This window comes from Lathyrus oleraceus, chromosome 4 (genome assembly GCF_024323335.1).
Source record: "Lathyrus oleraceus cultivar Zhongwan6 chromosome 4, CAAS_Psat_ZW6_1.0, whole genome shotgun sequence".
NCBI classification, from domain to species: domain Eukaryota; kingdom Viridiplantae; phylum Streptophyta; class Magnoliopsida; order Fabales; family Fabaceae; genus Lathyrus; species Lathyrus oleraceus.
The window spans coordinates 32,258,524-32,273,368 of record NC_066582.1 but is presented as its reverse complement, the minus strand read 5'-3'; the positions used below and the strand labels follow the sequence as shown (position 1 = coordinate 32,273,368).

The 14,845-nt window shown below is 31.4% G+C and overlaps 1 protein-coding gene across 1 annotated transcript; it reads left to right on the top strand.

Annotated features, from left to right (window-relative positions):
* Positions 1 to 12,913: 12,913 nt before the first annotated feature.
* LOC127138623 (GATA transcription factor 21) lies at positions 12,914 to 14,461 on the top strand. The gene is made up of 3 exons (XM_051065105.1): positions 12,914 to 13,209; positions 13,296 to 13,709; positions 13,825 to 14,461. Exons 1-3 carry the CDS (start codon positions 13,033 to 13,035, stop codon positions 14,188 to 14,190), a joined length of 957 nt encoding a protein of 318 aa, XP_050921062.1. The 5' UTR covers positions 12,914 to 13,032; the 3' UTR covers positions 14,191 to 14,461.
* The last annotated feature ends 384 nt before the right edge of the window (positions 14,462 to 14,845 follow it).

Here is a 14,845-nt window from a genome sequence, read left to right as displayed (position 1 = left end):
TATTTTCAAAGTATTCTTATGGTGGAAGTATCTGAAGGGATGATTGGGAAAGGATTTAAGATCAATGTCTACTTGTGCCAAGTGCAAGTGTTTAATTGATTATCCTTGGAGCTCAAGATAACTGATGTTCTTAAAGATGTTGGAACATCACTTCTTCAAGACCCTGTGCAGAATCACAGGAAGGACAGTACATTGGCTTATGATCTATCTCTTTGGTGGCAGCAAAAGCATATGATCTCTGAAAAGGTTTCCTGGTAAGAAACATGTTCAGCCTTGGTGTGTACAAGAAGAAGAAGGCATCATAGTCTTGATGGTGGTTACTTGGATCAGTTTATTTCTGATCTAGGTAAGGAAGTGCATTGGCTAATGCACACTGTGGAGTCAAGAACAAGTGACAGCATTCTTGACATCATGGAAACAGCCTTGCTTTAGGAAGTAGAATCCTTGGCAGAGCTGAAGGGTTAGGTTCCAACTAATCCTTCTGAAGACTCATACATCAGAGTGTCTGATGTCTTTAGAGAAAAAGCAGGGATCCATCAAGGTGTGAGCTTGGATGACTTAACTGCAAACCTGCAGGATGGAGGTTGTTTACTCAAACTTGGTTCCACAATCAAGTCTATGAGAACATTGAACTCTTGCTCTGTGAAGGGAGGAAGTTCTTTCAAGTGGCAGAAGAAGGAGCTGAATTCAACAGCTGGATGTCAAAACACAATGTTGTGACATTTGGTTCAACATCAGATTCTTAGTTGGTGAAGTGGCACATCAACTTGAGATAGAAAGGTCTACAGGGTTGTAGATTGGATACTTCAAAAAGCTTGAAGTTCAAGTCTCACTTGGAAGGTCAGAATATCTTTGGGAGAAGTCTGATAAACTTGGGGAGGTCAAAAAGCAGCATTTGACTTTTTCATATGAGAATTCATGAAGGAGGTAATCAACCAGTGGCAGTTGGTCTATCTCAGAAGTGAGTTCGAAGAATCAAGGTAATCAACATAAGGCAGCTGATTATTCTTGAGGAAAGTCTGAGACAAATTACTTTTGAACTGAAAAGTATTAAGTTGAAGACAAAAGGAGGTGTTCTCTATTCATCTCTTGGAGCTTGTGGTAGAAGTTCTGAGCTATCTATGGAAGACTGTCTCTGGTAGTGGGATGAGAGTGTATATATCCCAATGTATGTCTGGGTTCCTCTGGCTCAAGCTGAGGACTCAGTAATAGCTGAAGTCTATCAGATAGTGCTCCTTGTGATGCTGTGAAGGAAGTCCCAGCTGATGTTAAAACATCTTGTGAAGTGATCTTCTGTTCTGGTTAGAAGAGAAATTGACACAGAGTGTGGATGTGTTCAGCCAAGAGGGTTGGACAGAGGGTGCGCTCTTGAAGACATGAAGATGCGTCTTATATTTTCCTTTCATCAAGTGGTCTGGAATCTCTTTGAATCAGGAAGTAGGTGAAGGTCCAACCTTGGGATGTTGGATATGATCATGTGTGACCTCCAAGAGAGTAGGTTGTCCATGACAGGGGGAGTTGTGCCTTTGTGCTGCAAGCAATCACCAAGCTTGTGGTCTATGTGCTCTCAGATGACTAGGTAGTTATCAGGATGCTGTGATGTATGTCAAGGCTGAGTGAGCAGAAGAATGTCTGACCGGATGTCATGACATTGCCCTGGACATTGCTGTTAATTCCTTCTGAATTATAAAGTCATTAGGAATTATAAGGGTGATGTGGCTAAGTCTGATAAACCAGAATAAGCCTGTTGGCTACAGCGGTGTGGTACAGGGGGAGTAACCATCAACTGAAGTGTGAAAAGTTGGCTGTAGCAGTGCTAGGTGTCAAGTATCTACTGGAGGTATGACAGAGGTCTTGTTGAATACTGGCTGAATGCAGGAATGTTAAGACATCGCGTGCAACGTGTCTGACTGCATATATGGAATGGTCTCCATGCACTGGAACGGCTGTTTTGGAAAAGAAACAGTCAAGAGCTATAAAAGGTATTCAAAGATAGTCTGAGATTTTGGTGGTGATTCTCTGACTGTTTCTCAGCAAAAATAAATGCATCTTGACCAAGCATTTATTTCTACCGGAAATTCCTAGGCACGGGCTGGACTATTTAAAGGATGCAATAGCCCTCTTCCTCTCACAAGAAAAACACTCCATTCTCAGAATCATGGGGTATGTTAAGGTTTGGGCAAGCTGCGCCTGGATCTGGTTTTGTGAAGGGTACCTTTACAAATGTTTAGCTAAAAAGGGGGAGAGAAAGATAGTCCTGGGGCTGAGAATGTACCAGAAGCAAGCAAGCCAACAGCAAACAGAAGTTGGCATCAGGCACAAAATCCACCAACTGCACTTGTGTCTTGTGATCTGAGTTAAGAAGACAGTTGTGCCTTGTGATCTGAGTTACATTGTCTATGTACTCAGCATTACATATTCTTCTGGAAGCTCTCCGGTTGAGGGGAAGGGTTCTGGTACAACTGAGTATTGTCCCTCTTCTTCCTCATGTACACCAACATTGGTGTTCATGGTGGGGGAGATAATAACAGAGGATTATTTGTTTTAGCTAAAATTTGCCAAAGGGGGAGATTGTTAATACCTCAGGATTGGCATTAATTTTAGAAAACAAATAATGTAATCACCTCTGTTGCTTTAATATGTTGGGTTGAAGAAATTCAACATCTGGACCAACATGTCATGTACGATGTCACGACGTCAGGTCTGTGACATCGCACATGTGTAGGAAACTGAATTAATTAATTCAGTATATGTTCTGGGATCAGCAAGGATATCTGGTGAATATCCTAACTCCCAGGTGGAGGTCTTGAAGACTAAATCAGAAGATATATAGGCTCAAAATATGGAGATATATATGGAGAGAGTTTAGGAACTTGAAGACCTTGTTTGTAGCAGAATTTTTCTGCTGAAGTTGCAACAGCAAAGAACAAGTCTGCTGCAACTTTCTGAAGGCCCAAATCCAGTTGGGTGATTAGGTTATAAATAGCTGATTGTAATCTAGTTTTTGTAAGCCTCTTAGAATGAATTTTTAAGGGTGTGTGTAAGGTAAACCTCCCAATCTGTGGGAAGGTTACCATGTGTCTCTCAGTGGTAAACCTGAGAGTGTTTGTCACTCAAAGCCTGTAGGCAAGAGTGATTATGTTCTTGAATGAAGCTGTGAAGCAAGTTCAAGGTGTTTGCACATTACATTGTATTTGTAGTGATAGGAATGGAAACTGGAGGTTTCTATCTAGGAGTTCCTAGGTATAGATTGCATTGGGTAGGGATTAAGTGATGAGTTGTAAACGGGGGAGTTTAACTCTGAATTGATACTACTAATAGTGGATCTTCTTCCTGGCTTGGTAGCCCCCAGATGTAGGTCATGTTGGACTGAACTGGGTTAACAATTTCCTGTGTTTGTTTTCCTTCTGTATGATATAATCATGTCTGCCATAACTAAGCATGTATTCCAGTCTGTTCATCAAGATAATAGCAGACCTGATACATAGCCTTCTGTTGGAATGTCAATCAGAATGTTTTGACATTCATCAACAACAGCACATACTGTTTAATAAGCTGATGAATTCAGTTCAGTATGTAGTGAAGTCTGGTTTTAAAAAGCATATCAGACCTGGCCAAAAGAGCAGTGTGAAATTGTCAAACTGGATGTCTTGACAGTTCTTCCAGTAAGCTGATACTGAAGTAGAGACTGGTTGGTCTTTTACAGTACAGCAAATTTAGCAGTCTGTGTTCAGGAACTAAACAGACTGAGCATATGGTTCTGGGCTTGGATGTCAGACGGAATGTTGTGACATTCATTCCTGACAGCATATGCTATATTGTTGGATGGTTAGTTTTTCTGTTTCAGGATTTTTCTCAGGCTATTCTCCAGGAATCCACCAGCTGATCTAAAATCTAGGAAATACAAGTACATGACCAACAAACTGGAACAATGTAACAAATGATGTCCAAAACAGGATTGAGACATCGTGCTGATAACTGTGTAGGAAAACAACAGTAGTGAATGTTATGGTGCACATAACTAAGTGTTCCTCCATTCTAGGATGACATAGAAGGAGAGGATGTGACACTGTGAAAGGGTGCACATTAGTACAGAGTGTAATAACTGTCTTGCTGTATTAGGTACAATGTTAGATCAGATGTCATGACTTGAAGTAGAACATCTGAATACTGACTACACCAGAATTTCAATTGGTATTAGAGCAGGCATCCTGTTCTGTCTCTGGATGAGATCCATGGGTGATACTTTCTGGTAGCTGGCAAGGAGTTATGTTAGTACTGATGCTGGAACCTGTGTAAGGTTCTGTAATTCCCTGAATGGTCCCTTGAAGTAGGTGGATGGAGAGAAACCAAATGAACAAAGCCTAGTCTTGCACAATCAGATGGATCATTATGAGGGGGAAGCATTTACATCGGGACAAACACTCACCTAAAGTTCAAAGACTCACCCAAACAAGTGAGAGAAATACCACATATTCATCAAAAATCTTAAGGTGATAGGTGCATAGGTCCTCTTACTTATAAAGTGCTCAACCTCCACTTTTCTAAGCAATATGGGACTTAGAACTCATATTTGTTTCTAAACATAACTCACACTTGTTTCTTAATAATATTCCCCTTAAATGTGAGTCCATCCACTATGTTCCCCATCAAGCGGAAGCTCTTCCATCCACATGTTTGTACCTCCGTTGAGAGACACCATTATCTCGTTATGGGCACTTCAACAGAACACGTCGTCTGACCACCATGTCAGGATGACTTTTGACACAAGTAACTGGTCCCTTACTCGAACCATCGGCTCTGATACCACTGATAGTTCATTACGAAGAGGAAGCATTCACACTGGGTAAACACTCACCTAAAGGTCAAAGACTCACCCAAACATATGAGAGAGACACCACATATTCATCCAAAACCTTAAGGTGATAAGTGTATGAGTCCTCTTACTTATAAAGTGTTCAACCTCCACTTTTCTAAGTAATATGGGACTTAGAACTCACACTTGTTTCTCAATACAATTCACGGCTAATATTCACGGCAAGTGATTTTAGCATGGCAATCAGCTTTGGTTTTGAATTTCGTAGGAAATTGAGGGTTAACCACAAATTTGTGCATTTTACTGATCAAGACAACGCCTTTTATCTGTTTATTCCACAAGTGGAAGTTGTTATCATGGAGTTTTATGGATAATTTTGAGTCAAACACATTGTTACTGGAGGAGTTAAACGAGTAAATGAAGCAATGATGTTTTGGGAAAGCTGTTGAGCTTCTTACGAATCTTGATCAGAATGATCACTTTCAATCATAGAACTATTGAGAAGAAGAGCTCGATGCGATAAAGAAGAAAAATCGAGCGTTTGTGAAATTAAGAATGACTAATTCAAGCTTCGTCAGAAAATAAATAAGGAAGCTTCGAAAATCTTGAAAATATGTGAAAATAACAAAAAAAAATTGAAGTTCTTGGAATAAAATGTGGAAGGTGAAAGATCTAAAAGAATGATACCAGAAGTGTGTATCATTTCATTTACCATCACATATACAAATGACATCTCACTTATTATGATACGCCATTAAATTAATTATACAACCTATCTCAACTGTAATTAATCCTACTATTTCTAACAAACTCTTAACAGCTTTATATATATATATATATATATATATATATATATATATATATATATATATATATATATATATATATATATATATATATATATATATATTATTCTCAATAATTGATATATAAATTTTGAGCTGATACAATAATTTAAAGGAAAAAAATTAAAAGAAAATTTGAAACTTCTTTCAAAATGTGTCGCTTAATAATTGAGAGAAGAATTCTAAAAGTTTATTGTTGTCACTATTTTTTCGTTCAATCATTAAAAAAAATAGTTAATTTTAATTATTTAATAATATTTTGTTTTATCATTTTACTATTACAAATAAACTAATTTAACCATTAATTTTATTAAATATTACAAACTAAATTAAATTCATCAGTTATAGGGCCAGTTTGTTTTAGCTTTAAAAAATGGATTTTTTTTTTGTATTTTTGAAAATGAATTCTACAAAAATGTTTTTCAAAATATTATAAGTTTTTCTAAATTTGTTTTTTATAAATTAAAAGATTGAATTGTTCATTCTATAACATAAATATACATTATTGAAGATCAAAACATAGTCAAAATCACAATTTTTTCAAAAAGTTGTATCTTAAAAATGATTTTTATGAAAAGCTATTTGAAATAGCTTCAAAATTAATTGATTTTTTAAAAATTTGATATCCAAAAAAAGTTTCGATAAAATGATGAAATACATAAAATAACATTTTAAGAATAATTATTCAAACAAAATTTTCATTTGAAACTTTTATGAAAAGTTTCTTTGTATAAGATGAACTATCATTCTTAATTTCTATATTATTAAGGATGAATTAATTTGAACAGTTGAAAGAGACTGATTTATTACTTTTTTTTCTTTTTCAAATAAATTAGGCCGATCAGATGTAAATTGATCAATTATTTAATTTCGATCGGGCTTAAATAATTTATTTGGATTTTTCGAAAATCAAACTCAACTAAAATTTATTTTATTTATGCTCATTATTAAGGTTCATAATATTTGTTAAGTTATTATATTTTTTTATCAAATATTGTATATTCATAAACATTAAAGACATAAAATTTTGAATTTTTTTTTAAAATAACCATGTTTTTCAAAAAAAAATACGAAAATAACCAACTTGGCATTGGTGCCTGCATGGCCCTCCAAGAGGAGGCGCCAATACAGCTACAGCCGGCGCCTATGTGTTTCTTTTGAAAAGAAAATTTAATTTTGTAGCCAACAAGAATCATACAAACAACCTTTGGATCAATAGTGAAACACATTACCATTGCACCACAAACCCTTCATGTTAATTTATTTCATCATATATTTAATATACCATGTATAATTACAATAGATTAATAAATTAATTAAACTTAGTTGGACCACGTGCATGAAATTCTGAAACAACACAAACAACAACAAGTAATTATTTTTATTAACTTCCAATATTCCAATACTATCTCATACAAATTGCTATTTCCATTTTAAATTATATGTTACTCCTATTTTGTAAAATATTTTGTTTTATATCTTAAGTTGTTTTGCAATATAAATTAAATATTAATAAGTTTTTCTTATCATACTATCTACTATTTATATTATTCTTTTATTTCATCATTTTTTCATATCATTAATAAATGATATATAATTTATTTATTTATAAAATTAATTATAATCTAAATTTGTGTGAAATATCATAAAGAAATTATTATTTAGGACGAAGAAAGTATCTCATTTAAGTTATGCACGATTTTTAAAAAATAATTGATAGTATTTATTTTATTATTAAAATAAATCTGATTTATTATAATGTTTTATTTTTAAAAAATATATTGTTCTTTTTTCATTTTATTAAATTTTATCTCTATTCTTTAATTTTTAAAAATATTATATATTAATATATTCAAATTAATATTCAATTATTTTGTGTTTTATTTTATAATGTATTTATATTTTATTAATTTTTTATATATTAAATATTTAAGTATTATTTTATATAACTTAGACATGTATTAATATATTATATTATTTATAAAAAGTAATATAATATTTAAAAATATATTATATTTAAAATAATATAATTTTTCAATTGTATTTATAATAAATATTATGAAGTTTTATTTGAATTTTTGTGTAAAAATTAATATAAAAAATAATATGTTTAAGGTTGAATAATTCAAAAAATTTAAAGAGGGGTAATAAATTTTAAACGCATAATACAATGTAAACAACCCTATAAAATCCAAGATAATTTGAATTGGTGTATTTAATATCGAATAATTTATTTTTGATGTATTTAATATCGAATAATCCATTTTTTGTGTATTTAATATCGAATAACCCGTTTTATCAGCTATACATACTCGGTCGAAAGGTGTTGGATAGTTTTATAGTGATTATAAATAAATTATATAAATATTAAAGAATATAATTCATATATTTAAGATATTAAAATTTAAAATAAAAATTTAGTGTCTTTCTCTTATGATCTAAGAACAATGGCTCATTAAATATATCATAAAACAAATTAACATGAAGGGTCTGTGGTGCAATGGTAACGTGTTTCACTATTGATCCAAAGGTTGTGTGTTTGATTTTCTTGTTGGTTGCAAAATTAAATTTTCTTTTCTAAAGAAACACATAGGCGCCAGCTGTATTGGCGCCTCCTCTTGGAGGCCCAATGCATGTGCGTCAATGCATCTGGCGTCTCCTCTTATTTTTTTGGGGTGCGCCAACTCCCCCGGCGCATCCTCCCCCAAACATGGTTATTTTGGAGAAAAAAATTGAAAAGTTGGTTATTTTCGTTTTTTTTTTTTAAAAACATGGTTATTTTTAAAAAAAATCTAAAATTTTGAATAGTATTCTATTTGTGGTTTAAAATATTATAATGACCAAATTAATGTTAAATAATATTGAAAATGTTATTCTATAGTAATAATTTATTTACATTGGACTATCTAAAATTTGATGGTTTTTTAATAAAAAAAATTAAAATAAATATTTGTGAATTTTATAAATAAATAAAAAAGCTATTTCATTATTGGTGCTGATCTTGATCCATTGTTCTTTTATTGATAAGCTTCAAAAGTGGATTTGTTATCTTCCGAGGGGCCAAGAGAGAAGCTGCCATGGTGCTAGCAAAGATAGGTTATCTTCCGAGGGTCTATAGGTTCCCTTTTTTTTAATTCAATTTAGCCCTCAAGGAGACTATAAAATATAAAATCTAGAAAATCTTACATTTTGTTGTTTCAACTACGGACAAATTTACATCAATTATTGCTGTTATGTTTTAAAATACAGATAGAAACTATAAGAAAGTTTTTTTAGCCGATATATGAAAAATAAAATGTCCATACATATACTACTATGATATTTTTAATAAATATTATCATTAACTTATGTGTGTCAACTACATATCATATTGAGTAAAAAAAAACTACATATATAATTCATTTTCATTGATTATCAGTAACTTTTAAATAACAATTTAAGTCTTACTTTTTAAAACAATAAACTTTTTTTATTTTCAAACTTAATGTGATGGTGTGTAACTGTTTTGGAGTTATATAAACTTTGATATTACAATACCTTAAAGAAAAATAAAATAAACATTTAACATTTCAATTTATTAATAAAATTATGAATTAAAAAAAGCCTCATTTAATTTGGAGTTGTCTAATTTGTTAAAAAAAATTAATGTTTTTTCTTATATTTTTTATGTATTTATTTATTTTTAATTATTTGACTTTTATCCATATGATCGGCTTTTATTGTCACAAAATTTATAGATCTTATCTTTACATGACAAAACCACTTAAATTTATTTTTCACCATTTTTTATATTATAGTTGTTACCTCAACATTCTCTGCAATAATGTTTTTTCTAATCTTATCATGTTTAGTCTTACTAAACATTCAACACAACATTTTCATTTGTGTTACACTTACTTTATTTTCGTGTTGATTTTTAATTATTCAACATCATATCTCATACAACATCGCAAATCTTATCGCAGTTTGATAAAAAAAATCTTGCGGCTTGAACACTACCTTTGCGTCACATAAAATCCTGAAATCCTCCTCCATTTCAGCCACTCAACTTGAATTCGATGGGTTACACCCCCTTCTATTTCTCAATCGTTTTGTATTACGAACCTAAAATATTTAAACCGTGTGACTTATGGGATAATATGGTTTCCAACTTTCACCTTTGGGTTACAAACACTTCTCATTTTGTTGAACTTGCATTGCATATACTTCGTCTTACTTCTGCTTATGCGAAAGTCATGCGTTTCTAAAGCTCGTCTTCAACCTCTCATTTAAATTCTCTTTCAACTCTCCTAGTTGGACTATATCATCGGCGGAAAATAGAGTTGAACCTTGATGCAAATCTATTGTAATGGAGAAATCTGTTTTCTTTCCACATTGTATCTGCACATTAGCTGGTATTCCTTCGTAGATATTTTGGATAGTTCAAATCAATGTTTTAAAAATCGGACCGAATCGCCCGGTTCAACCGGTTGGACCGGGAATCGGAGATTAATCTGGTTGGGTCAACCTTTCAAAATCGCTAGTGGGTCAAAACCGGAAAAACCAGGTTGAACCGTCCAAAACCATTCGAACCAAAGAACTGAAGTTGGTTTTGTAAAACTGTTTGGTTCAAAAAATCATCAAATTGACCATTTTTATAAAAAAAAATTAATATGTTAATATCAAAACTTAACTTACATTTCAATCACAAAATAAAATCCGTATTTTTTTAAACCATACGAACTTCTAAGTTTTGTCATTACATTATAGTTTTTCTTTCAACCATACTTCATCATCATCATCATGTTGTCCTTTTCAAACATAATCACGATATTCAACTCAATATTGATCGTGGTTCAAGTCAATATTGTTTGTTGTCAATTAAAATTTATTTATCGTAGTCAACTCAAATTCGTTTTTTTTTGTTTAATGAAGTATATTATATTATTTATTTTTGATATTTTATCTTATTTAATTTAGATATTCTTAATTATTTGAACTTTATTTTAATTATTATATTCTATTATTTTAATTTTGGTTTGAATTAGTTTAACTTAGTTTATTATAATTTTTTAATTTGATCAAATTATTCTTAAAGTGTAGAACCATGTGATGCTATTATATGTATTATCGATACTGATGTATTAAATTTATAATGAATTTTTGAAATAATTATTTTATTAAGTTGTGAATATACGATTATGTGTGACATATTTATGAAATTTAGTTTTATATTATTAGTTTATTTAATAAACGATTCGACCGTAGGTTTAACCGGTTGAATCAATTGAACCTTAAAACACAAGTTTAACCGGTTCATTCTTCGATCCGATTTTTAAAACATTGGTTCAAATATACGTAATCCTAATCCTTTTTTCTAGGACTTTCCATAAAACCTCTCTCGACACTATATCATATATCTTCTCCAAATTAATATAAATTAAATATAAATTGTTTTTGATCTTGATTAATACACCATCCATATAATTTTAGATATACGTGGTCAAAAAGACATATATATGTAGTAAAGATGTATATTATTTTAAATCTAAACCGGTTTTTGACTTGAGCGACATAGTTGTTATAGTTTGTAATTATGTCCATAATTTTTATGAATATTTGAAGAGAAATGTGTTTACCAAATGAAACTCCATTTGTAATAAGAAAAGTATGATTCATTTTAAAAACTATTCTTCTAGACATATGACAATTGTGCAAATCCCAAAAACAAATTACTTATCCCCTGACATTTGTGCATATGCTTATCCTCTAACTAAATGAGTACATAATGTACTTATTTCTATTTGTGTATAACCTTGATGATTGATGTAACTCTATAGAAAAATAAAATCACTCCATGAAGACTATATCACATGTATCTGAAAAATCACTGCCATATTACACTTATGAAGATGGAGACTGCATCATGGTCCTATGCATGAAATAGAAACCAAATTAAACTTGAAAATTAATTGACTCTGTCCACACTCCCCTGAATTATTCCGTCGGGATCTGTCCATTTGTCTGCACAACCATTCAATGATTTTTATTTGCATGTCCATGCAACTGTCAAACCCTAAAAGCAAAAAAATGAAAAGTGTGTCAACTTTACAGTGAAATGTTTTTGCTGTAAAAACATTTGTGCTCTGTGGATAAGGTTTTATCATACGTATGGGGTCAGTGAACTAGCATTCCACACAATTCATATATTTTTGTCCTTGTTCTTTGTCTTCTTTGCCTCTCATATCAACTCACGTGAATCTCATACTCCACTTGTTACTTTTTTTTCTTGCAAATTTTTAATTTTATTCATTCACTCATTCTTTTTTTTCTATGCATATCATATTTTTCTTTGCATAACATAAAATTTCTTAGATATTTGAGTTGCTATACATGCATCTAATAATAAGACAAAACAACAATTTTTTTTGATGTACAAGATCCTCACGGAGCAAATTCAAATTCAGTTGTTAATCATGTAGAAACTTTTTATATTTTTACACTTGTCCCTATGTTTATATTATTTTTATTTTTTCTTTTACCCTTAATCACTTTTACTATGATTCACTATAACAAAAAAGATAAGAGAGGGGGAAAATTGTACAATCTCTTCTTTCTGCAATACCACATGGATAAGGCAAAAATGATTTTAACTTCTTGAAAGCAAATCATTTTTAGAGGATAAATAGAATATTATCAATTATTCTTAGTATTTAAAAATTGTTTTAACAATTATTTTTTTTTAATAAATATTTTTTAAATTTTCTTTAAAAACTGTTAAATTATAAATATCAATAATTTATTTACGAGTCAATACATTGTTAAAAATTGAATTTTAGACTAGCAATTTATATTTATTTAACTCAACTAACACATTTATTTTTTATTTTTAAATTTAATAAAATTATTATTTTTTCAACTGTGTTTTTAAATTATTACTCTCCACACTATTCTCAACGCAATGATAATTCCGTTATCATTTTTCATTTTATATTTTTATTAGTTTTTGGACTGATTTTTTAAAACTTTTTTATAAACAATTTAATATATTAACTGTTAGTCCAAATCCTCTAAGTCTTTTTATTCCTTCACTTGTGAATTTTTTAAACTTTTGTAATTAAATAGTTTAATTTTCATGTAACATTTTTATGACCAAACATCAAATTAATAATGACAGGTCATAATTTTAAGGAATATAATTTTATGAATGGGAAAAATACTAAACCATTTAGAGGAATATATTTGATTATATATGATGAAGAGTATCCATGTTGCCACATATATCTTGTGATCCTATTCTCTCCCTCTCTTCATCTCTTATATATTAGTGGACAAAAAGATCAAACAATACCGTTTCAGTTACCTCTTCTCTATTTTTTCTTTGTATGCATCATGTTACCACCACCTTATCACCTTATGCCTCTAGATCTTAATCAAGATCAAAACCATAATCATCTTTCTTCTTCTTCTTCTTCATTTTCTTCTCCATCATCATCTTATCCTAACCCGCCGGAACAAGTTCGACAAGAACCGTCTTATTACTTCGAAACAAAGCATGATCCTGAAGAGGTAAAACATATATTAATCCTTTACGATGATGTTGTATCTTATTATTATCCTATGTCTTTTTAATTTGATGATGTGGTTTTTATTAGGTTGAGAAGACTATTCCATCAAGTGGATCATGGAATTCTTCAACTCCAGAAAACCATGAGAGCGGTAGAATTAAACACAAGCTTACAATTCGTTGGAAGAAAGAAGAAACTAGTACCGACGAAACTCGTAATATTCGAGCTGATGATGATCAAGAGGATGGTGCTTCAATGAAGTGGATGTCATCAAAGATGAGAATAATGAAGAAGATGATGGTTTCTGATCCTCAAACCGGTGATATTAAGCCGATTAAGTATGAAGATCACCAACAACAAGTTACCGATAACAGCAGCAACAACAGCAACAATAATTACTCGACTCATCTCAGCTATAATAATAGCCCTACTATTAGGGTTTGTTCTGATTGCAACACCACTAAGACCCCTCTCTGGAGGAGTGGACCAAGAGGCCCCAAGGTATGTATATATATCTATATGTTTTGTAATTAGAATTTTCTAAAAGCTTCAAACTTAACTGCTTTGTTTGGATTGATGGAAAAAAAATTGCTTATTATTTTGAAAAATTCAACAGTCACTTTGCAACGCGTGTGGGATTAGACAAAGGAAGGCGAGGCGCGCGATGGCATTGGCTGCAGCGTCTGGAAACGGAACAACAATTGCTGATCACGAGACATCTTGTGCGAAGAAGAGAAAAAAGCTGCAGAAAAAGAAGGAGAATAAGTCCAAAATTGAGTTTGAATGTTCAGCGCATATGAAAAAGAAACGCAAGATGGAAGCAACAAAAGCGTCTCAAATTAGTGGAAACAAGTTCATCAGTTTCGAGGATTTGAGATTAAGCTTGAGCCAGAATTTGTCTGTTCAACAAGTTTTTCCTCAGGATGAGAAGGAAGCTGCGATCCTTCTCATGGCTTTATCTTATGGACTAGTCCATGGTTGATTGGAGAGGTTTATGTTATGATTATGGTTGACTAGGTTTTTGATATTGTTATATTTATCTTAATCAAGAGTTATTAGGACTAGTTTGAATTTGATTTGATTAATTAACGTTTGTGTGTATGAGAAGAAGGTGCAATAAAGATAGTTTATAGGATAATAATAATAGCAAGGAAAAAGAACAAATAAGTTGCATTGTTTGTTGTAACTTGATGGTGGGAGAGAGTTATCTTGTGAGTTGTGATCTTAATTATATAAATGTTTGATTTGAATTAGCATGTGAGTTGTAATCTTATAAGTTTGAATCGTTTTTTCTATTAGTTAAAATTTAATCAATTAAAAATGAATAAATAAAATATAGCATGTTTAAACTTGTGTTCCTGTCCTAAAATATCTCTGCACAACTATGAATTAAGTTGATTTAACGAGAACATGAGAACAAGATTATAAACTTGAATAGTTACATGGTAGTAAAATAATAATACTATGTGGAATGAGAAAGCAACTTGACAACTTTTTGTCCAAAGTTTTATAATAAAAAATATTTGACCTATGAGAGAGGTTCTCTTGTCTGAAACACGACAGTGATGATTCAGGTTTGAGGTGCAGCTTTTATGTGTCTAGAGAGATCCCTTTATGAGAGTACCGTTTATTTAGGT